The sequence below is a fragment of the Vipera ursinii genome (genome assembly GCF_947247035.1).
Source record: "Vipera ursinii genome assembly, chromosome: 2".
NCBI lineage: Eukaryota > Metazoa > Chordata > Lepidosauria > Squamata > Viperidae > Vipera > Vipera ursinii.
In genome coordinates, this window is record NC_139513.1 from 100,082,644 (window position 1) to 100,106,934 (window position 24,291).

Consider the following 24,291-nt stretch of genomic DNA (forward strand, 5'->3'; position numbering starts at 1 on the left):
CACAGGTAATGAACACCATTATACTGGTGTATTTTACATTGCTATTTTACCTTTGCTATGTTAGTATTATGTCATATATTTGATTTTACTTTTGTGTTATATATTTAACAAATTTTGCTGGTCATTACTGAATGAACAGTATTTTGATTTCTTTTAACTCAATGCAGTATGCGTATCTAATAGCACTGTTAGAAAAACAACAACAAACTGTCCAAACCATCTATCATAGCATATATTCTATCATGTAAAAAAAAACGCATTTGTCTTCTAAAACATTGTCAGTACAGGATGTTTAGAGAAGGAATGGGAAAAATCTCAAGGTTTGTGTTTTTTCTACTCTATTCAATAAAGTGGAACTTTTGAGTTATTTCTTTCCTATACAGAGATGTTCAAGCCTTCATTTGGAAAAAGGGAGAAACAAACACACAAGGGGGAGCGGAAGGGACAGAGGAAGGAAAGACAAGGGGGAGGGGGGGAGAGAGATGGCCCATCCTGCAAACTGATGTGTGAAGTTTTCTATCGCCACATGAGGAGAATAAATCTCACTTGATAGAATCCCATTTTCTGTGCAATTCTTAAAGAGAAAGGATCAATCTAAATTCAGGGCCGGAGCAAAGTCATAAATTTCCCTATTCTGCCCACACTACTGAATTCCCTCACAATTCAAACACACACGTATAGAAACCCATAGAAAGCCATGTCCTGTTATTTTGTGAGGGAAAAAGTAGAACTGTGCCTTGGAATGTATGATATCCATCCATAGGTACACAGTGAATATGGTGCAACGGATGTTTACATTTTCAGTGTGTCAATTTGGGCAAAATAAATAAATAAATAAATAAAGTGCTTTGAATAACATTTCGTAATTTTTAAAACATCCCAACTGGTAGATCATAAATAAGTCAATGATAATAAAAGTCAATAAGGATTAGGAATTAAATATGTATTAGCATGTAAACTCAGACAGCACGTTGATTGAAAAATTGCTATTGTATGTATGGAAAAAATGAATTAAAAAAAAGTATTAAAAAGTCAATAAATATGCATTGACTGCTGCATTGCAAGTTTCAAGGGAATCAAAAGTCCCCAAACAAGCATTTCTTTTAAGATCGGCAGAACATTTATGCCAACCAATTCTCTGACTTTCTAACATCAGCATATAGCAAGTTCCAAACCAAAGGAAAGTGTTAAATGTTTAATTGTTATGACAGCATTATTAATTTCTGATGTAGGTTTGCAATAAAGATAATTTTATGGGCTGCCCCTAACAGACAATGGAATGGGGACAATTTGTCATGGGCAACTTGCCATGGCTATCTTGCTGCTGTTGATTTGACGTGCGACAACTCGCTATGGAAAATTTCACATACTGTAGGATAACTCAATGCAATAAACGATATCCACCACTGTTTCTTTGACATCATTTCTATTTTTTGTCTTATACACCTATTTGTCTTATACACAGACTGGGGTGGGTGGGTGGGAGTTGCTTTCATCAGCTGTCTTCTTTTTTTTCTTGTTATATTTTGTTTTAAATTAACTTTTATCTGTAAGCAGGCAAACAGACTCGCTATAGAATCAGGCAGCCTCGAAATTGAAATAGTAAAAACAGTGGGGGGGGGGGAAGGAAATTTGGCATGCCAGTGGTATGCAGTCTGTTAAATCTCAGAGAGTAAAGAAAGTTATGCTTTATCATTCATTCTCTGGCTTGAAAACAGCTATTATTCATTATACTCTCATTTACATTAATATTATTCACATTTACTATATGGATTTTATAAACCATATTTTTACTTGTCACTTTCTGGGACAAGTAGGACAAAAAGGAAGCTTAAGTTCCTTTCTGGGGCCTCTTTTGAAATATAATTTTGATTTCACAATATGGCCTCACATTACTTGACAGGAACAAATTCTGCCTGATAATTCACATTTTTGGCACTTTGTTGCTGCTCTGATACTATATTAAAATATTTAAATATATGTGAATTCAATCTGAAAAAAAGGATACGTATGCTAAGTCTTTATCTTCTTGAGGTCTTGCTATAAATAACATTTATTTCTACATGCTAAGTAATTTCCTCAATAACTGTTTGATTACTTCAAATAATTAATTAAAATATATCTGTTATCTATTCTCATTTATGGCTCCAAGCAGCTTAGAAACATTGAGAATTTATTTTGACTTTTGGGGTAACAATTAAAACTTTTAAGAAATACCAGCATAAACAAGCTTGGGTAAAAATAAGTTTTAACTCACTCCATAAACTGAAATAAGGTAAGGGACACATTTCAACCTTAGTTTGAACTTGTTCCAAGTATAGACCCGCTATAGAAAAAGCAAAATGTGTTCCTGATAATAAAGATATCTGTGCCAAACAAAAATGTTCTGATATTTTAATTAAATTCCATATAGATATGATGCTCCAGTATTACATGTTATTTATTCTATAGTTTTGTCCAAATCAACCAAAGTGGTAAAAGCATCAGACTGAGAACCTTATAATAAGCAAAAAATCAAATCTGGAGAAAAAGTAATTCTCCCAAATTAAATGGCCTTTGGATGTCTTTCATCCCCTATTAGTCAAATTCCAATAGGTTTGGGAAAATATTTTAAAAAGTAGATACAAAACAAGTAAATTCTGATTTTTTAAAAAGTAAATAATAAATAAACCACTTACTTGCTCTTCAAAATTCATGTTTTCCAGAAACTTGTGGTTCATAGTCTCAGAAAATTTGTTGATGGCTCTCAGAAATACTCTAAAGAAAAACAAGATGAAAAATCAAGCCATTATTTTTTGAATTTTATCCCATTAGCTGGCATCAAAGTAGAACTAAACACTGTTAAGTTATTTATTTATTTATTTATTTATTTATTTATTTATTTATTTATTTATTTATTTATTTATTTATTTATATAAATTATATGGAGGGCCACCCAACTTAGAAATATGGCCTTTGGGAGACTTAAAGGTAAATGTAAAGGTTCCGCTGCACATGCGTGCTAGTCGTTTCCAACTCTAGGGGCCGGTGCTCATCTCCGTTTCAAAGCCGAAGAGCCAGCGCTTGTCTGAGGACATCTCTGGTCATGTGGTCATGTGGCCGGCATGACTAGATGCCAGAGGCGCATGGAACGCTGTTACCTTCCCACCGTATTGGTCCCTATTTTTCTACTTGCATTTTACATGCTTTCTAACTGCTAGGTTGGCAGAAGCTGGGACGAGTAACAGGCGCTCACTCTGTTACGCAGCACTCGGGATTCGACCTGCCAAACTGCCGACCATCTGATCGACAAGCTCAGCATCCTAACCCACTGAGCCACCGCGTCCCTTTGGGAGGCTTATATTATATTAAAAAGAATAAAAAGCAAAATAATGAAAACAAAGCAGACAAAAACACACAATACTATGTGTGTGAGGTCAAGGCCAAGCAACATATTTCACTTCTGAAACCAACGGCCAGGAAGTAGCCAAGTTTTCAAGGCATTATAAGAGGCAACAGGTTTACTCCCATTCAAATCTAATAGAGTTATGCTATGCCACAGGGCACAGTATATAACAATGAGTTACCATGTGAATTGCTCTCAACAGTGCATAATAAATGGTACATTCTATACAAGGACATATTTCTTTCAATTTCTGATTTGAAATATATTCTAATTAGTTCTCACCACTGCAAATTGTAAGTCTTTTGGTGTGCTGCAGAACCACAGTTTGTTTGTGTGAATAAAGCCTAATAAATCTTTCACATTCAATATGTTTCCCATGACATAGTTCTACACTTATTTTTAAAGGACTAAGGGCTTTTTTAAAATTGATCAGCCAGCCAAACAGAAATATTAACTTCTTTAATTATTTAGACTGAGTCTCAGCTGATTAGAATTAGCCTCCTACGTAGTGTCTAGCAATATAAAAATCCACGGCTATTAAATTATATTTACTTGGCAATTATTTTCTATTAGCTATATAGGATATAATTTGAATTAATAAAACCCAACAAGTGAGTACCACTGTCTCCTGTAATTAAACAAAAAGGCAAATATGAATAAGAACCAGGGGCAATTTTTCCTAATGCCTTCTTTTTCTTGACTTTAAAGCAATGCAATTCTACATTTAGTTTATCGCCTAGACTGTAATAGTTCTCAATAGTCATATAAAAACAATAGAGTCATAATAAAAAAGGTCATATGGAAACAAGCTATCTCAAAAGAAGAAGCTAGGTAACCCACTACATAAGGCAGAAATGAGAAAGAAACACAAACCAGTATGTGACTATTATTTCTGTATATAGAGCTTGCATTTGAAATACAGCAATTGCTAGAAGTCTTTGGTTAAGGCTTTTAAACTTTTCTTCAGGAAGAATTATCAGTAGTTCTTAGATTCTTGTGAGGTTGTTCAGCTGGTTATAATTGTGCCTAGTTGGTAAAGGTGGAATTAATACTGAAGTCTTTCCCAGTAGACCAGGGGTGTCAAACTCAATTTCATTGAGGGCCGCATCAGCATTGCGGTTGCCCTCAGGAGGCCAGGTGGGTATGGCCTGGGTGGGCGTGGCCTACTGTGTGGGCGTGGCTAAAGTGCGTATGCCCTACTGGATGGGCATGGCCAGCTCTACATCGTTCGCATCAAGGGTGCCTATGGGGGCCTGGGCAGGAGTGGGACAGATCTGAGGGTCTCTGGCAGGAGGAGGGTCTCTGGGCCAGGGCCAAGGCAGTGGGGGCCATTCCCTCACTGTTTCCAGAATGGCTTCGCGGGCCGCATGAAACCACTTTGCGGGCCTTATCTGGCCCCCGGGCCTTGTGTTTGACATGTCTGCAGTAGACCCTTAAAAGCAAAAGCTAGCAGACCTCTATTCAGCAAGTTGCTGTTTAATTTTGAAAATTTGAACCCATTTTTTATTGTGATGCTAAGATATGAGATAAGAAAAAAATGGAAGATTTTTTTTGCTTGTTTAATCTTTATTATGATCTTTTGAACAAATAGCATAATTTACACATACTAGTGAGTAGTCCCTTTCCAAAAAGAAACTGAAGAAAAAAACTATTCCAATGCACAGCACTGTTCCAAGAGGAGAAGAGAGGAGAGGAGACAAAGAGAGAAGTATGTATGCATGTGTAATTGTGTGTTTACACTAGGATACTTTCAGAGTTTAAACCTGCATTGGCCAATGTTCGTCATAAAGCATACCTAAAATAAAATTATAAATTGGTGTTATATTTTTTAAAAATTAAATGTCCTATATAAATAAAATATTTAGTACAATGTAGAAAGTGTCATTTTCTTCTTCATTTAGAATATAAGAGAGTTGCTGCTAAATTGCTAAACTAGTAGAGATCTCTTTTCTTTTTCTTGAAAAAGGTGTCAACTTCTGACAGTTGTAGTTTTAATAACAGGAAATCAACTCACAAATACTGCAAGATAGAATAGAGCCTCAATATGTACACCAACATTAAACATGAAAGTTTTCAGATGCACAAAATGTCTAATGCATGAACTTGGTAAGATTTGTCATTGGGGTGATGGAATGATTTGATTTGAACAGATTTTCTTGACAGAGTAAAATGCTTCATTCTGAAACATAGAACATAGAATAATAGGATTGGAAGAGTTCTTGGAGATCTTTTAGTCCAACCCCCATACCATTCCAGACAAATGGCTGTCCAATCTTTTCTTGAAAACTTTCATTGGTAGAGCACCCACAACATATGGAGGTAAGCCATCCCACTGATTGATTGCTTTCACCACCAGGAAATTTCTTCTTAGTTCTAGGCTGGATCTCTCCTTAATAAATTTCCACCCATTACTTCTTGTCCTGCCCTCAGGTGCTTTGAAGAGTAGGTTCATCCCCTCTCCTCTGTAACAGCTCTCAAGTACTGGAAAGCTGTTATCATGTCATTCCTAGTCCTTCTCTTTCTTAGACCAGACATGTTCTCTCAATCATTCATCATACAGTTTAGCCTCTGGACCTCTTATCATCTTTCCTGTTCTTCTCTGTGCTCAATATCTTTTTTGTATCATAGTGACCAGAAATGAATGCAGTATTCAAAGTGTGGCCCCACCAGTGCAATATAAATTGGGAATAGTATATCATGTCATCTTGATATATCCCTCTGTCAATGTAGCTTAGGACTATATTGGCTTTTTTGGCAGCTGCAGCACATATGTCAGTGATTGTCCACTAGGACACCTAGATCCCTCCCACAGTTACTGCTGTTGAGAGAGTTACTGCCTATTCTATACCTGTGCATTTGGTTTTTCTTACCTATGCATAGGATCTTACATTTCTCAACAAGGGATTGCATTTTGTTGAATAAGGCCTAGTGTTCAAGTCTGTCAACATCCTTCTGATTCTTGAGTTTGTCTTCTAAAGTGTTAGTGATTTCACCCAGTTTGGTGTCATCTGCAAATCTGATGACTTCCCTCTTTCTATCCCCATGTCTAGGTCATTTATGATGATGTTGAAGAGTACTGGGTCTAAGACAGAACTTTGATCTACTCCACTCAGGCCAGTATGATTCAGTTTTTCTGAAGCTAGCTTGTTTTTGATATACTGTCTGTAAAACTAGACAGACCTTGGTCACCCATTGATTGCATAATTGATTGTGATGTATTGCTATGTCCTCTTGTGATGGTTCTGTTTAGTTTTGTTTTATTTGGATGTTTGATTTATGTGTGGCCTTTGGCTGTAATAAATTGATTGATTGATCTACTCCACTGAAAGTGTCCCTCCATGCAGATGTAGTTCCATGGAGGACTACCCACTGAGTGCCATTGGACAGCCAGTTGTCAATTCATCTAGTGGAGGTATTGTCTATCTTACTAAGAAGTAAACTTCAAATGGAATACCTATTTCAAAGTAAATAGATACTCATTTAAATATTGGTGCTGAAATAATTGCACACTGAAATCATGCTATCCTGGCTCTGCAATGATTTGCTTCCTTTAATCTTATCTTCATATGCTGCTAAGTTATAATTTTTTTCAAACATAGAAACCATTTATTGTTTAAGCTTTTAGTACATTCTTTAAGCATCTTCTCATTCACCAGCCAAAACCCAAACATTTCAGATATGCTCAATCCAAAAAAGGCCTTTCCATTTTTTGAGATGTACCACCTGGCCAAATTATTGAATTTTCAAAAAATCATTTTAATTCAATTTTTACTTTAAGGTATCATGGAGATTTATGTAAATAGTATTTAAAAGAAAAAATGTTTTAAAGAGAAAACTTTGAAAGGAAATTGTAAACTTTCCAAGATAATAAAATGTTACAAGATCAATTGAAAATAAAATACTCCCTCCATTTCTAAACAGTATGAAGATGGCCAGATGTCCTTACCTTTAATAATTATATACAAGAAGGATTTTTGGTAGGGAGTTTCAAATACTCTAAATCCTCTCATTGAAACAACTATTGGAAGTGAAATAATTCTGTTTTTTAATCTAACCATTCTTAGTCTTTTAATAAAAACTGTGCATACAATAATGCTCTTTTTATGGCTGAAAAGCATTCAGATTAGAAAGATATATTTCAAGGGAATTGTCAGCCACATCTTTCCCATTTAGAAATACAGGATATCTTGACTTGCTCAGTATGGTGATATAGCAGATCAATAGAGAAAATGATTTATCGGCAGCAAAAAGTGCTGAGAAAAGGTAAAAATGATGAGAATCACTAAATATCTGACTCCTATATTCAAGTGTATAGAGTGAGATTTGCTAAAGAGGATAGATTGAAGGTTAGTAGTACAAATCCCACTTTCCATGCATTCACTCACATAAGTGTATGTGGTGGTGCGTTAATTAGAATGTAATATTGCAGGCTGACTCTGCTCACTGTCAGGAGTTTGATCCTGACAAACTCAAGGTTGACTCAATCTCCCATCCTTCCAAAGTTGGTAAAATGAGGGCCCAGTTTGTTGTGGTAATATGCTGACTCTGTAAACTGTTTAGAGGGCTGTAAAGCACTATGAGCCAGTATAAGTCTAAGTGCTATTGCTACATCTCCAGTCACCCTGGAAAGAAACTCTTCTGAACATGTACTACATTATGATAAAATTCAGAAAGTATGTATGATCATCGCTGCTACCATCACTTACAAGCCAGAATTTTGTTAGACACCTGCAAAGAAAACAGGTTAATATTTAGGAAATACTGAGTCAAGGAGATTGGTCTCCTCTTTCTAGTACTGCTGTGATGAAATGTTAATACTCAAATTCACCCTGAAAGGTTTCCAATGCAACCTTAGCTTCTATAAAATGTGTTGAATTGATGTCATACAAATATTATGCATATTTCACAAATTTATTCAGCTGAGATTAGGGTTTGGTGGCCTGACTGACGGATTCATTTTATGCTTAGGTTTATTACTCTAGGCAGAGATAAGATGATAAAGTGCCTCATATTAGCATGGCTTGGCTAGCCATCTAGGTGTCCTTTGAAGTAACAAAATGAGAAATAGAATCCAAATCGATTTAATTTAGTTGAAATGCCTACCTAAGGTGAAAAATGAAATGGGAAATAGAAGAGAAATACTTCAATTCCTTCTTCCCTAGTTCTGAAAGCCTATGGTAAAAGCTTGCTTGCTTGTTTTAATCTATCTATCTATCTATCTATCTATCTATCTATCTATCTATCTATCTATCTATCTATTATTTAGTATGTTGCCCATCTCCCCATAAGGAGCGATTCTTGGCAACTTATTATTGATTGGTAATAATCCAATGAACATCTCATATTAAGCAATTTTATGCAGATAGGTGCACCAGACCCTTCCTGATTTGCAGTCCACCATCTCACCTCAAGGCTGTGTATCCCTGGAAAACATACCATATTTTCTAATATGCAATATTTGTAGTTTTTGCTAAGAACATTTTTTTAATGACCCTGTAATCTCTTGCATTGGGGTGGAGTCGGGGCGACTGAATGGAACTTGAGAATTTACTGGCCAGATGCCCTTCCTGACACCTATCTGGAGTTGGCAGCAGACAATTACTCATTGTACCCAGAGAGAGAAATATCTGCCACTACCTAGGATCGAACTCACAGCCTCCAGATTGTGAGGTGAGAGCTCCACCTCTACGCTACTATGCTGCTCAGTTTCTGTTAAGAACAATACAGTTATAATATTCAATAGTATATATCAGTACTTCTGTATTGTGCTGCACTGCAAATATACAGTATCAGTGCTTCTGATATTTAATATCAGAAAAATATTTAATATTATGAACACTATGTTTATTATACCTTTCAAAGTTTTATTCAGTGGCTAATGCAGGATATATCAGTACTCACAATTCCTGGTCGTAATACTTATGGCGTGCTATTTAAGATTTTCTAAACGAAACACAACAAACAAAACTTTATAGAAATTAAGCATTTTCCTGTTCATTGATAGGATGAAAAACATCTTGAAGCTAATAAATATCTCTAAGATTATCTCTTCTGTCTTCACATAGATTAATTCATATTTTATGTTTAATCTTTATATTTCATATTATTTTTGAATACATTGTTTTTCTTCTCCAATGGTCTTATTTTGTTTTTCATCTGTTACCCATTTTCTATAGCATTCTGCACAAAATGGGAAATATTTGTTCTGAGCTCAGAATGAACTATCCCTCCCTTGAAACATTCCATCAATACAATTCAACATTGGCTGGATTATGTCAAACCAAAACTCAGTGGCTCCAGTGTTTTTGTTCCAATTTCAGTCTGAACTTGCACTTTTTGTTTCAAATTTATAACAACTGGAAAGTATTTTCCAATTAGCATGTAAGCTAAACTGTTCATTTGACTTCCCAGGAGTGACTACAATTTCCAGAATTTCCAGGTACTATGTTTACTAGGAATTCTAGTAGCTAAAGTACTATGAGACTAGACTAGATTCCAGTTAAAACCTCAGTTCTACTACACTCCTTTACTTAGAAACAAAAAATCCTGTTGATCTGATTTATTTGTTTTAAAAAATGCTAGTTAACAAACATTAAATTGCAGTGCGAATGTGTCTAGCATCTCTCTCTCTCTCTCTCCTGCACATAGATAAGAGAGATGGAGATACAGAAGTAAGCACCATATAATTCAGTAAGATTTATTCTCAGAAAATGAATTTTATTTATTTATTTGTATCCCGCCTTTATTATTTTTTAGAAATAACTCAAGGTGAACAACATATACAACGCATCTCGCTTCTCTTGGTTTCCCCCTAACAACAACCATCAGGCTGTGGGCTGAGAAAAAATGATTAGCCCAAGGTCACCCAGCTGGCTTTCATGGTTAAGGCAGCACTGGAACTCACAGTCTCCTGGTTTCTAGCTTGGTACCTTAGTCACTAGGCCAAACTGGCTTTGAATTATGGGATGAAGTCTTACATTATAGTAGCTGAATTTTTAATCCTCTTTCCTCCAATTTTGGAGCAGTGTACGTTAAAAGCAGTGGAGTAGCATTCCTTTTCCTCCCTCCCCCCAACCACCAACCAAAAAAACCCCACTAAAATTTCCTTTGGGCACTCAAAACTACATCCTTGATATTTCAAATTCTGCCCCTGCTTTCTAACACGCAGAACCACAAATAACACCTCTAACCAGAGTATTACACATTCCTTTTGAGATGGAGAACAGAATCAATTATGTATCGGTGTGTATCATATGACAAACCCTTTCTCTGAATTGCTGTATTTGTCATTCTCCATTGCATTTTACTCCCTCCTCCAAAATATGAGAGCGCATATCTTTTTTTCCTTTGGGCAAAGAATCCACTGTGATAAGAGCAGAAAGGATTACAAGCTGGTGCAAATACTTTTTCCTTTCATCCTCCCCAGGCTTTGTTCAGATTTGGTAAATGCGAGAGGATCCGGCCTTTTCAACTGAGTCTGCTATGGAGAACATAGCAGATGAGATAAAGTAAGTGCTGAGCTTGCAGTGCTGACTTTAATTTTTCACCTTGCTGCCCAGAGGCAGCAAAAGAGAGACTGGCCACAGGAGAGTGCATTGTGCAAAGGAAGGCAATAAGCTTGCTACCTTAAAGCTGGAATAATGCAAAAGAGTTTTAGAGTGAATCAGCAAATTCTCCCTCCAAGTCAGAGCATAATATATTTAACTGTTTTCTTCCTGAGATTGCATTCTTTGAAAATGCAGACCTCCCTCAGGAATAAAATGAGAACAATATTTAATTCAAAACCAAAACTGAATAGACATTCTAGGTTGATCACCTCTGTCAAAACTTTCGAATGCGGACTGGTAGAGTTTGTAGGCAAGATCCTATTTTGAGAATTGCAACTTTTGATTTGTGAAGCATTTGCCTTATAAGAAGGTAAAGGTAAAGGTAAAGGTTTCCCCGCACATGCATGCTAGTTGTTTCCAACTCTAGGGGCCGTTTCTCATCTCCGTTTCACAGCTGAAGAGCCAGCGCTTCTTCGAGGATGTCTCCATGGTCATGTGGCTGGCATGACTAGACACCAAAGGCGCACAGAATGCTGTTACCTTCCCACCATAGTGGTCCCTATTTTTCTACTTGCATTTTTATGTGATTTCGAACTGCTAGGTTGGCAGAAGCTGGGACAAGTAGCAGGTGCTCACTCTGTTACGTGGCACTAGGGATTCGACCCACCAAACTGACGACCTTCTGATCGACAAGCTCAGCATCCTAACCCACTGAGCCACCACATCCCTTATTTGCCTTATAGGGTTTGTTAATTTGGGGATCATTTACATTCAGTCATGTGTGACTGCCTCATGCTCAACAGTTCACTGGCAGGTTCAATTGTATATGTCAACCAATTCCAGTAGCTTTAGGTGGATTCCCAAGAACATAATAAGAATTAAATACCATAAAGAACAGGAGCAAACATACAATTTCAGACTTATTGCCTGAACTGCAGTAGAGTATCAAATTGCTTGTAAGAATAATGAAGTATCTGTTCACAATATCAGATAAATATCTCTGAATTTTTTTTCTAATTGATCAATTACTTATGCTCTTCTGCTCTTCACTAGCCATATTGCCACCCAGAAAGCTACCCATATCAATTCCCTCTATGAAACTGAATGCTTATACTTAAGACAAGGCCTACAAGAATAAGAAGGGGAACTCATGAAAGAAACAGGTGAGTTGGTGGCAATTATGTTTTTCACCACTTTTGCTTCACAATGACAATCTCCTTGGAAGTGTTGTAAGGTTTCATGGCAAAAGTCATTTTGGACAGCTTATAAATCTATTCTATTCTATTCTATTCTATTCTATTCTATTCTATTCTATTCTATTCTATTCTATTCTATTCTATTCTATTCTATTCTATTCTATTCTATTCTATTCTGATGGAAAAGTTCACTGTCATGGAAACTCTGTCAGAGCACTTTCAAGTTACTTTCTGGCTTGGACAATCTTCAATTGAGACCATCTGCCATGGTTTACTTCTCCTTGGTAACAACTACTGACAAACTCATGTTGTGAATCCAGATAGCTTAACAGAAGAAGCACCTGCTTAGACAAATTACATAAATAGTAAGTACTAGGTGAGAAACTGTTTGATCCAAAAAAATAAGTAATACTTCAGCATGTATCTTACCAGAAATACAAAACTGGCAAAAAAAAACTCAGCTAGAAATAATTCTTGGCTATGCAAACTGGCACACTGAGCATACTATACACAGAACTCCATTTACTGACAAACAGAAACTAGTGGTTTATAAATTTGAATAGCATTTGTGGGATCTATTTAGGAAAAATAAATGAATTAAAGCTTATTTTGAATGAATAGATGCAAATCTATAGAGAAATAATATATTTGGGTTTTTTAATTTTGTTTTTGTTGTTGAATGAAACATTGACAACTAATATTTTTTTACTTTAAGTATCTTTTTGAAGCTACATCATTCCTTTTTGAGTTCAAAGAATTGATCATAAATATACTTTGATTCTGAAATAAATCCAGTGCAGATTAAAGTATATAATACATCACCTTCAAGGTATTCAGTTTGTTTATATTTATATATTGCCAGGAAAACTTATGGTTATATTTTTTAAAAATACTTATTTTTGAACAATCACTTTTATGTTAACCAAAACATTCTTCTCACAGTAAAGATAAAAGAATGTTCTCTCATCATAAAATGCACTTCTATAAACTTTCACTTCATTTTTTTATATATCACAACTATACTAATTTACAAATAATTTGCTCTGTATTTCATAAAGCATGTGGGATAGATTAATTTTGTATTCTACTTGCTGAAATAAATTGTTCTATAAATTACTAATATTGTCCATTCCCTGAGAGTAAATGTTAACTATTGATAAATAAAAGATAATAAATAAAAATATATTGACTAATAGAGTAAAAAAATAATAAAAAATACATATCTTTTTTCTTTGCCCTATAGAATAGGGAAGCAATAAATATTTTCAACAACCACTTTTTTAAATGCACCAAGAAAAAAAAAAGATTAAGAGCTGTTTGAAAACCATTTTAAACTAGGGAGAATTAAAAGCATAAAGCATGAAGTTAAGAAAATAGCAATAGCACTTACACTTGTACACTGCCACATTGTACTTTACAGTATACTCTGAATCGTTTACAATGTCAGCCTATTGCCCCCAATTATCTAGGTCTCATTTTACTGACCTTGGAAGGACAGAAGGCTGAGTTACTTCAGCCCGTCAGGATTGAACTCCAGCCTGTGGGCAAAGTTTATCTGCAATACTGTATTATAACCACTGTGCCACCAGGGCTCAATTTTGAAACAATTTCTACCATGGAAACAATGTGCTTTATTACCACCGATATCTCTTTGATAGGAGAAGACAGAAACAATGGCTGTTGATGGTTAGAGTCATTGAAAAATACACCAGGTCCCCAAATACAGCATGAATATTGATATTGATATGGTGATAACCTCTAACTGTATCTAAGGACCTTTGAATAGTCTTCAAGATATAAGGTCCATGCAGAGCATCCTGTCTTTTCAATTAGCATGATTAAAGCCAATGGCTGAGAGTTTAAGATGTGCAAATATTTAATTAGGGATTGGATGGCTTTTGCTAAGACTATTTCTGTCATCCTAACTTCATGGATGCACACAGAATTCTGCTTTCTCCTTTTGGTGCCATGGATTTATTTATTTTTTTATTTTTACTGACACCTGGTGTCTATTGATCCAGAGTCATGACATGAAAACAGCCAAAAAAACCCTGTTTATGGCAGCTTTTCTGCAATTATTTACTGTGACTTTTGCATGAGCTTTGAGAAGGGGGACTAATAAATATTTGTGTAGTTTACAAATCTTTCAGCAATAATATTCTACAGATCACAGGATATATTGCTTAGCATCCATAGCTAAGCAAATATAATTCTTTTTAAACTGTCATAAACACAGTAAACAAGAATGAGGAAGAACATTTTTGTTGTAGCTGCTATTCAAGAATGAACAACTCAGCTCCCCAGACACAAGGAACCTTAAGACATGAACTGTTCTTCTCAAGTTCCTAGTATCTGAAATGATATATTTGCCAGAGATATCACCACTGTTTCCTTAAGGTAAATAGAAAGCATGAGTTCTAATGAAAGAGATTCTGGATGAACTGCCATATTCAAGGTGCCAAAGAGATACTGTAGGAATAGACAAAGTCCTTCAGTGATATCTTCTCCATAAGTGATGTAACTACAAATTAAATGTGAACAAAGCAGTTGAACCAGACATGTCAAACAAAAGGCCCGGGGGCCAGATCCGGCCCACGAAGTGGTTTCATGTGGCCCGCGAAGCCATCCTGGAAACAGTGAGGGAACAGCCCCCACTGCCTTGGCCCTGGCCCAGAGACCCTCCTTCTGCCAGAGACCCTCAGATCTGTCCCACTCCTGCCCAGGCCCCCATAGGCACCCTTGATGCGAATGATGTACAGCTGGCCACGCCCACCCAGTAGGCCACGCCCACCCAGGCCATCCCCACCTGGCTCCCTAAGGGCAACCGCAATGCTGATGCGGCCCTCAATGAAATTGAGTTTGACACCCCTGAGTTGAGCAATGCAGTTATATGACTATGGGCTGGGCTAGGCTTCATATATTTACTTTGTAAATATACAATAGCACAAGAATTAACGTTATTCAGAGATGATGAAAGGTGATCCACTTTGTATTCTACAGAAACAACACACTAAGTTAGAAGAATAAATTGCTTCACAGACAGGAGATGGGAGGATCATATTTTTAAATGAGTTAAGCACTGTATGGAAATAGAAAAACAACACAACATGCAAAATACTGGCAAGAACATTTCTTCTTAATGTACTTTTTCCTCTGTTGGGGTTACATGGAAGACTACCCTCCCAGCTATTAATTGTATTCTGGTTTAAAAATGAATTGTATTCACTTTTAATTCTATATCTCTTTTCTTTTGATATTCTGGACACGAGTATTATTGCTTGAATGGCTAAAACAGTAAGCTCAAACATGAGAAGGAAGTATCAACAAATTTGGGGGAAGGTGCAGGAGTACATAAAATACTAAGTCAGCATATTTTTACAAAATATGAAATACCTGCTGTATTATTAGCTTACTAAATGTTGTGAAAGAGGTAAGAAAATATGAGAAAGCTAGAAATTTGAACAGAAAATGTTCTGCAATCCAATTTTTCTACTTGCTTAACATTTTATTACTACTATTGCATTTTGCATGTGCCTTAGAAGAACTGTGTTTTTAAATGTAAAATACAGTTTATTTTTATATCTGAAAAAGACCGATACAGTATATGCTCAAATTATCCTTTGCTTCCAGATGTATAAACAACGCAGGAAATTACAATAATTTGTTTCTAATTATCCAATGTCTTACTAAGGTAAATAAACATAAATACTAAAACAAGCCCAGAGGTCATATAGTAACCCTATTATATTTTTGTGAAACACACTATACAAATTGCATCAAAAGCTAGCAGCAGTTCATAAAATTGGTACAATTTTTATATAAAAGAATTTCAATTATCAGAGCAAGAAAACGCTCCTTTAGAAAATGTAGAGTTTTTAGAAATGTGCTCTGCTAGAAAATGTCTGCTGCTTTAGGGGGTATATCACACTGCTTTTCTAAAGAAAAAAATACAGTACTGAAATATTTAGTACTGAAATCCAGTGGCTTTGCTGATGCATTAGTTGGGGAAAAAGCAGCTTTCCAATAGTAAGGTGGTAAAAGTAAAGTAGTAGCTATGTTAAGATAACAGAAGTACTGAAGAAAAAGCCAGTTGGAATCCATTTTATTTTCTTTCAGATTAGAAGAAAGGCTGTTATGATGCCAAAGCCCCAATGTATTTAGCTCAGTTAAAAGTTAAAAATGGGGGACTTCCGGTGGCTGCGCGGCGCCGGAGACAGCCTTCCCGGGCTGCCCGCGGCTCAGCTGTGTGTTTTTTCGCCCGAAACAGCGCCGATCAGCTGTTCGGGCGAATTTGAAGCCCCCTCCTCGGGAGAAGAGGAGGGGGTGAGGCCCCAGGTAGGGGTAGAGTTCTCCGGGGCCGCCTGAGCTTGGAGCTTGGGCAGCTGAAGGATTGAACTCCCCCGAAGCCTGGGTTGCTCCCAGCTGGCCGGCGTCTCTGCTCCGGACTTCTTGGAGCAGAGCCAGGCGTCTGCGAACACCCCTGCCTGGAGAAAGGACTATGGATTAAAAGGAGCAGGCAGAGCGGTACAAGAGGAAAAGGTGAAGAGGATTATTTTATTTTACTCTCGAGCTTGATGGATTTTTTAAACTTTAAGTGAAAGTGCGTCACAATTGAAAGTAAAAGATGGCGGCTAAACCTCCCCCTAAAACTCTTCGAAGTGGTGGATCTTCTCCGGTGCAACAATCATCATTACAGGCGTTGCAACCTCCTGATGTACTGACACCGAAGGACTTATGAGATGCTTTGGATAAACATGCCCAGGTACTTTTGGAATCAATTAATCAATCAATGGGTGATAAATTTGCACAGATGGAGGAGAAATTGGAGAAACTGGAGGAGAGAATAGAAGAGAGGATGGAACAGAAGTTCAGCGTGATGAAGGTAGACATTTTGTCTTCAGTGTATAAAGTAGCGGAATGTGTGGATGATTTGGATGAAAAAGTGGATGACTTGACTCAAAAGAATGCCATATTAGAAGCAAAAGTACGGGAGAATGAAGATTTAAGAGACAAAATGGAAAGGGAATTAAGTCTTGCTCAATATTAGCAGATGCAGTTTGCTGTTAGAATCAGAGGCTTAAAAGAGGATATTAAGGAAGATTTAAAGCAGCTGGTTTCTGAGGCTCTCGAAGTGGTATTGAATCAGCCAGCATCTGAAATAAGAGAAGCTATGGATAAAGTGTTCCGTGTGAATTCATGGATTGCTAGACAGAGAAAGCTACCTAGAGATGTGGTGGTCTACTTTGCAAAAAGAGAAATTAGAGATGAAGTTATACAAGCTGCCTATGATGCTAAAGTTGTGATTGCTGATCAAGAAGTCTTGGTTTTAAAAGAAATTCCTCCAAAGATTTTAAGGAAAAGGAAAGACTTCACATTTCTTGTGCAAGAGCTTAAGCAACGAGATATAAGGTTCAGATGGGAGATTCCAGATGGGTTGATGGTGATGTATGAAGGCAAAAGGTACCGGCTGATCACTGTGAAGCAAGCGCGTGATTTTTATAATAACGTTTTAAAAGCAACCCCATTAACACTTCTGGAAGCTGCAAAGGGATCTGGAGAAGGAGAACATCAAGAGGTTGAAGTAGAGGAAAACGGTGCTGGAGGAGATCAAGCTATAACTTCTTTGGATGATCCTAGAGAGCAAAGGGTAACGCGTGCTGCTTTAAAACGAGCAAAGAAAATAAAAGAACAAGACCAGCAAAAGTCTTCGGAATCTTCACAACGTACTCATAGCCAAGCAGTGGGAGGAGCACGGCCTAAAGAAGATAGTCCTATCAAGGCAGTGCTTCAAGAGCTTTGGGAGGATATGCATGGCAACTAAATTTTTGACTTGGAACGTTAATGGACTAAATTCACCACAGAAGAGAAAGAAAGTTTTTCAATATTTAAAACAATTCAAGATAGATGTTATATGTTTGCAAGAAACGCATATTAGGGCTATGGACCAAAAGCTTTTATTGAACTCAAGACTGGGTACGCACTTTGTTGCCTCTGCAATGAATAAGAAAAATGGAGTGGTTGTTTATATTAAAAGTGCCATAACAGCGGACTTAATTGAAGCAGACAAGCATGGAAGATACGTACTGATAGACTTGTTGCTAGAAGGCAAAAAGACGCTTTTAGTTGGACTGTATGCCCCTAATCAACAACAACAACAGGCTGACTTTTTTAGTTTACTTCATACAAAGCTTACCCAGTTGGATTATAAATCTTTTATTTTTATGGGGGACTGGAATGGTGTTTTGGATGTACAGATGGATAAGGCTGGAGCTTTTAAGCGCATTCCAAGTCATGCTAGACTGCCTAAATCTTTTTTTGAAGTGAAGGATGACTTGGAACTGCGAGATATTTGGCATGAGAGACACTTGCAGGAAAAGGATTATACTTTTTATTCTGATAGACATCAATCTTTTTCGAGGATTGATTTTATTTTGGTGACTAATGACTTTGTTTTGAGGACTAAAAAGGTGAAGATTTGTGCAAGAACTATCTCTGACCATAGTCCAGTTTGGTTAGAGATTGATAAGGGGAAAAGAGACAGGCGCTCGTGGCGCGTAAATGAGAATTTGTTTAGAAATCAGAGAAATGTGGAAGAATGCAAACAGCGGATGAAGGATTTTTTTGAAACTAATATGAACAAAGGTACCTCTATGGATATGGTGTGGGATGCTAGCAAGGCCTACATGAGAGGGGTGTTGATATATATGAATAATAAACATAGACGTGCTGTGGAAGCTAGGAGGAAAGAACTGGAGAATGAAATAAAGGAAAAAGAAAAGGCTTTGATTTTGAACTCAGAGGATGTGAAGACTAAGGAGGCTATTAAATTGTTAAGAGGACAATTTGATAAATTAATGGCTGACCAAGTGGCAACCAATCTGCGGTTTGCCAGGCACAATACTTTTTGCAACGCTAATAAACCAGGTAGATGGTTAGCTTATAGATTGAGGAAAAAACAAAGGGCTTCTAATATAGACAAGATTGAGCATAAAGGAAGGGTTGTGTTTCAACAGGACCTTATTAAGGACGCTTTTGTGGATTTTTATTCTAAATTATATGCTAAGGAGAAAATTAATGAAAAAGACATTGATATATATTTGGAGAATGCTAGCATCCCGGTTCTTACGCAAGTACAAAAAGAAGGGATTAATCAATTGATTACAGAAGAAGAAATTTTTACAGCAATTAAGGAATTAAAGGTGGATAAAGCACCAGGTACGGATGGTTTGACTGCGGCCTATTACAAAAATCTACAAATAGAGATGATAAAACCGTTAAAGGAACTGTTCCAGACAATCCAGAGGGGGGGAAAGGTGCCACCGTCTTGGAGAACAGCTTTTATTTCCTTGATTCCGAAGGAAGACCAAGATGCTACTCAAGTTAAAAATTACAGACCGATATCGCTTTTAAATACAGATTACAAGATATTTGCTAAGGTTTTGGCTAATAGACTGATGAGGGTTCTGCAACAGGTGATTCATGGGGACCAAACGGGGTTTATTAGTGGTAGGCAAATGAAAAATAATGTGAGGCATATAGTTGATGTGTTAGAGTTTTTGGAAATGAACAACCAGATCTATGCGGCGCTAATTTTCTTAGATGCTGAAAAAGCTTTTGATCAATTGAATTGGCAATTTTTGTTGAAAGTTTTAGACAAAATGGATTTTGGGGAAAATTTTTTGCAACCGATTAGGGCATTATATCAAAAACAAATTGCCCGAATTATAGTTAATAATAGCTTGACAGAAGCATGTAATATTGAGAAGGGCACAAGGCAAGGGTGTCCGTTATCGCCCTTGTTATTTGTGTTAACATTAGAGATATTATTGGCTAAAATACGGAATTCGGAAAAAATTAAGGGGATACAAATTAGAGATCAGGATTATAGATTGAGAGCATTCGCAGATGATCTGGTTGTTACAGTGACCCAGCCAGAGAACTCTGTTGTGGACCTGATGGAGATAATAACACAATATGGGAAGGTTTCTGGATTTAAAGTTAATACACAGAAAACCAAAATTTTGGTCAGAAATATGACAGTTTCACAAAAGGCTCTTTTAGAAGGACTAACTGGATTTGAGATTGTTAAAAGGGTTAAATATTTGGGGGTGTTTTTGTCGCCCTCTAATACAAAGTTATATAAAAATAATTATGAAAAACTATGGGGGAAAACTCATAAAGAATTGGAGAATTGGGAAAAATTGCAATTGTCTTTGTTGGGACGGATTGCAGCAGTGAAAATGAATGTCCTGCCTAAATTTTTATTTCTATTTCAAATGATACCGATTCTTAAGAAAGATTCTAATTTGGAGGAATGGCAGCGAGGTATCAATAAATTTGTGTGGGCAGGGAAAAAGCCACGAGTTAAACTTAAGATTATGCAGGATACTCGTGAGAGAGGTGGGCTTAAAATGCCCAATCTTAAACTATATTATGAAGCTGCTGCATTAGTAGGAATAAGTGATTGGATTAATTTGACACAAGAGAGATTATTAAATCTTGAGGGCCATGATTTGTTGTTTGGCTGGCATGCATATTTGTTGTATGACAAGAAGGTAGACAATGTGTTTAGAGTGCATATTTTAAGACAGGCATTGCTCAGAGTTTGGAAGAAGTACAGACATAAGTTAGATTGCAAGATACCACTGTGGGCAATTCCAAAACACGCAATAGAAAATATACATGCTGGTTTCAAACATGATGTGACTACGTACAAGGAGATCCTAAGTTTGGAAAGAAATGTCTGGTGTTTGAAATCATATAGCCTCTTGCGAGAAGAGAAGGTTGTTCAAAACTGGTTTCAATATACTCAGTTACGGGCCAGGTGGAAAGAAGATCAGAAAAATGGTTTTACAATGACTGATGAAAATTTGATAAAGCAAATTAGAAACCAGGGACCAGCACATATTAAACGGATATATCTTGCGTTGATAGAGATTGATTCAGAAACAGAACTTGTTAAGGATTGTATGATAAAATGGGCCCAAAACATCCAGGAGGTTATTACAATGGACACGTGGGAAAAGATTTGGGTGAGGAACGTAAAATTTACACAAGCTCAAAATCTAAGAGAGAATTTTTACAAAATATTTTATAGATGGCATTTAGATCCTAAAAAGCTCACAAGTATGTATCCGAATTATCAGCCTAAATGTTGGAGGTGCGGCGATGAAGATGCAACATATTTTCACATATGGTGGACATGTAAGAAGGTTAAGGCTTTTTGGATAAAAGTTTGGTGGAATATGCAGAAGATTTTTAAACAGAGGATAAGGTTTTGTCCGCAACTTTTTTTGTTGGGAATAATTACAGACGCTACAGTTGTGGACACCAAGTTGATGTTGAATTTAATTACGGCAGCAAGACTTTTGATAGGTCAATATTGGAAGAAAGAGGAACTGCCGACCATAGAAGAGTGGACTTTAAAGGTTTCCGACCTGGCAGAGATGGCGAAGATTTCGGCCTATTTGAAAGATCACTCGCAAGAACGCTATATTATGGAATGGAGAAAATGGATTGAGTTTATCCAGAATAAGTATAGGGTTAAGAAGTTTTATGTAGCATTTGAATAAGTCTTCTTTCTTTTTTCTTCTTTTTTTCTTTTAGTTTTTTATATATATATATATTTAATATTACTAAGGTTTGTTTTATCCTATATAAGCTAGAGAGTGATGGATTTTAGAGTTTATAGTTGTTAGTATATGATTGTTTATGATTGGTTTTTTTTATATATACCTTGTATTTAGCTCTGGGAAGTCGGGGGGGAGGGGGGAGGGGGGAGAGGTAGGGGGGAGGGTGAAGGGAGGGGGAGGGGGGTTTCAAAGGAAAATTGTATGTTAAAACTTTTCAATAAAAAAAAAGAGTTAAAAATGGGGTATAGTAAATATCCAGAAGATAAGTTATGCATATTTTCTCAGACATTCAATCAGGTTTTTACTTATTATAAGTGATCCTAAGGTTGCAATCTTTACTTAGAATCAGTCATTGATCTTAGAGGAACTTATTTTTGCTTCTGCCAACCTAGCAGTTCAAAAGCACGTAAAAATGCAAGTAGAAAAATAGGGACCACTACGGTGGGAAGGTAACAGCATTCTGTGCGCCTTTGGCATCTAGTCATGCCGGCCACATGACCACAGAGACGTCCCCGGACAAGCGCTGGCTCTTCGGCTTTGAAACGGAGATGGACACCGGCCCCTAGAGTTGGAAACGACTAGCACGCACATGCGGGGGAAACTTTACCTTTACCTAATCAGATTAGCTTTTGTTAAAGTGCAATCAAAGTTCAGGATTCTTGTACAGAGAAACTATTATTGTTCCTCATTTTTTGAGAATACAAAATCCAACACTCTTGCTTAACAAGGTCAAAGCAAAATTAAGTTTGATATGGAGGGTGTTACATTTGGAAAAATGTTGCAGATCAAATTGTACCTCTTTCCTGGGCATTTAAATACTTAAGAAGAGCAAAAGTGTTCAAAGAATAAATTAAATAATAATGTAAAAGATGAATACTGGGGAAAAAATTCTGCTGTGGCAGTGCCAGGAGTCAGCGCCAGTACTGAACAATCTTAACTGGAATAGCAAAGGACATGATGTGATAATGTAACATAAGCCAAAACCCCTGAGATTTACTAAATTAAGACGCTAGGGCATGCATATATATAAGCCTACTGTATATTGAAATAACCCACCCCTCCCATCATAAAAGAAGGCAGGGAATTAGGATATAAAGCATCTCCCATATCAATTTGTAACATAAGACATTCCTGAAGGAGCAAAAAGCAAGCTGAGGTCAATGTATTGTCATTGTTCTGCAGAATTAGAAGTGCTGCACCTATGAATAATGCAGATGCTGACATGTTTGAGATAACGTGCAGAGTAATTCAGAAGTGAGATTTGTGAAGTGATAAGGTATCACAGAGACATTCACTTGATTAACAGCCTGCACAAATTGTCAGAAGCATCATCATGTAAGAGAAATGTCTTCCCAGAAATGTCTTTATGATATTTTTCTCCTAAATCAAGTGGCTTAATAGTTGGTGTATAAGGGATTTCTCAAACAAAATTAGTGGGGAATTTATTTGTGAATAAAAGTTACTGAATTACTGAGATTCTGGATAAGGATGCAGCCATAGAAATAGATAAACTTTATACATGTCAATTAATCAGTTAATCCAAAGACGCATTAACAATCTGATTGATTTAAATTCAAAATGTAAGCAATAAGAGGACAAATTCCAACCATAAGAGATAATTTTCCAACTTCTAAGTTGCAGCTCCAATGATTGCAACCAAACTTTATGCAATATTCTCTTTCGGGGAGGTTTTACTGTATTAATCTCATTTTAATATTATATTAATTTTATTCAAACCAAATTGTCAATGGTTTATTAGAATAGCATATTCAAGCTGATTAAAGGTTCTATAAATAATATTACATAATTAAGTCTGAATGAATACACATTCGTAAACATCATCAACTGGTGCACCAGTTGCGGCCCTATCTGGACCGAGATGCCCTACGCACAGTCACCCATGCGCTCGTGACCTCCCGGCTAGACTACTGCAATGCTCGCTACATGGGGCTGCCCTTGAGGACCACTCGGAGGCTTCAGCTGGTGCAGAATGCAGCCGTGCGAGTTGTGATGGGAGTCTCCTGATACTCCCATGTAACACCTCTTCTCCGTGAGCTGCATTGGCTTCCAGTTGCCCTCCGGGTGAGATTCAAGGTGCTGGTGATGACCTATAAAGCCCTAAATGGCATGGGCCCAGATTATCTGAGGGAGCACCTGCTGCCAGTGTCAATTTCCCATCGTCCTGTGCGTTCCCACAGGGAGGGCCTCCTCAGGGTACCGCCGGTCAAGGATTGCTTGTGGGTGATCCCCAGGGGGAGGGCGTTCTCTGTGGGCACGCCTGCCCTATGGAATCAACTGCCAAGGGAACTTCGGACTGCCCCCGACCTTTGTTCGTTTCACCGGGACCTAAAAACCTGGCTCTTTGAGCTATCTGGCCTGGACTTAGGGGTTTTAATGATTTTAAATTGTGATTTTGACTTTTTGGGGCTATACTTAATTTAATTTTAATTTTATATTGTATTGTTTTTAAATTCTGCCCTGTAAACCGCCCTGAGTCCTTTGGGAATAGGGCGGTATATAAACCAAATTAA

General features: G+C 36.9%; 1 protein-coding gene across 1 annotated transcript in view; it reads right to left on the bottom strand.

The window, feature by feature from the left end:
* The window catches only part of DOCK2 (dedicator of cytokinesis 2), a 341,341-nt gene that overhangs the window by 89,838 nt on the left and 227,212 nt on the right, over positions 1 to 24,291 (bottom strand). The window contains exon 30 of the mRNA XM_083351346.1: positions 2,679 to 2,757. Coding sequence (XP_083207472.1) covers positions 2,679 to 2,757 — 79 coding nt within the window. The remainder of the gene's footprint in view (positions 1 to 2,678; positions 2,758 to 24,291) is intronic.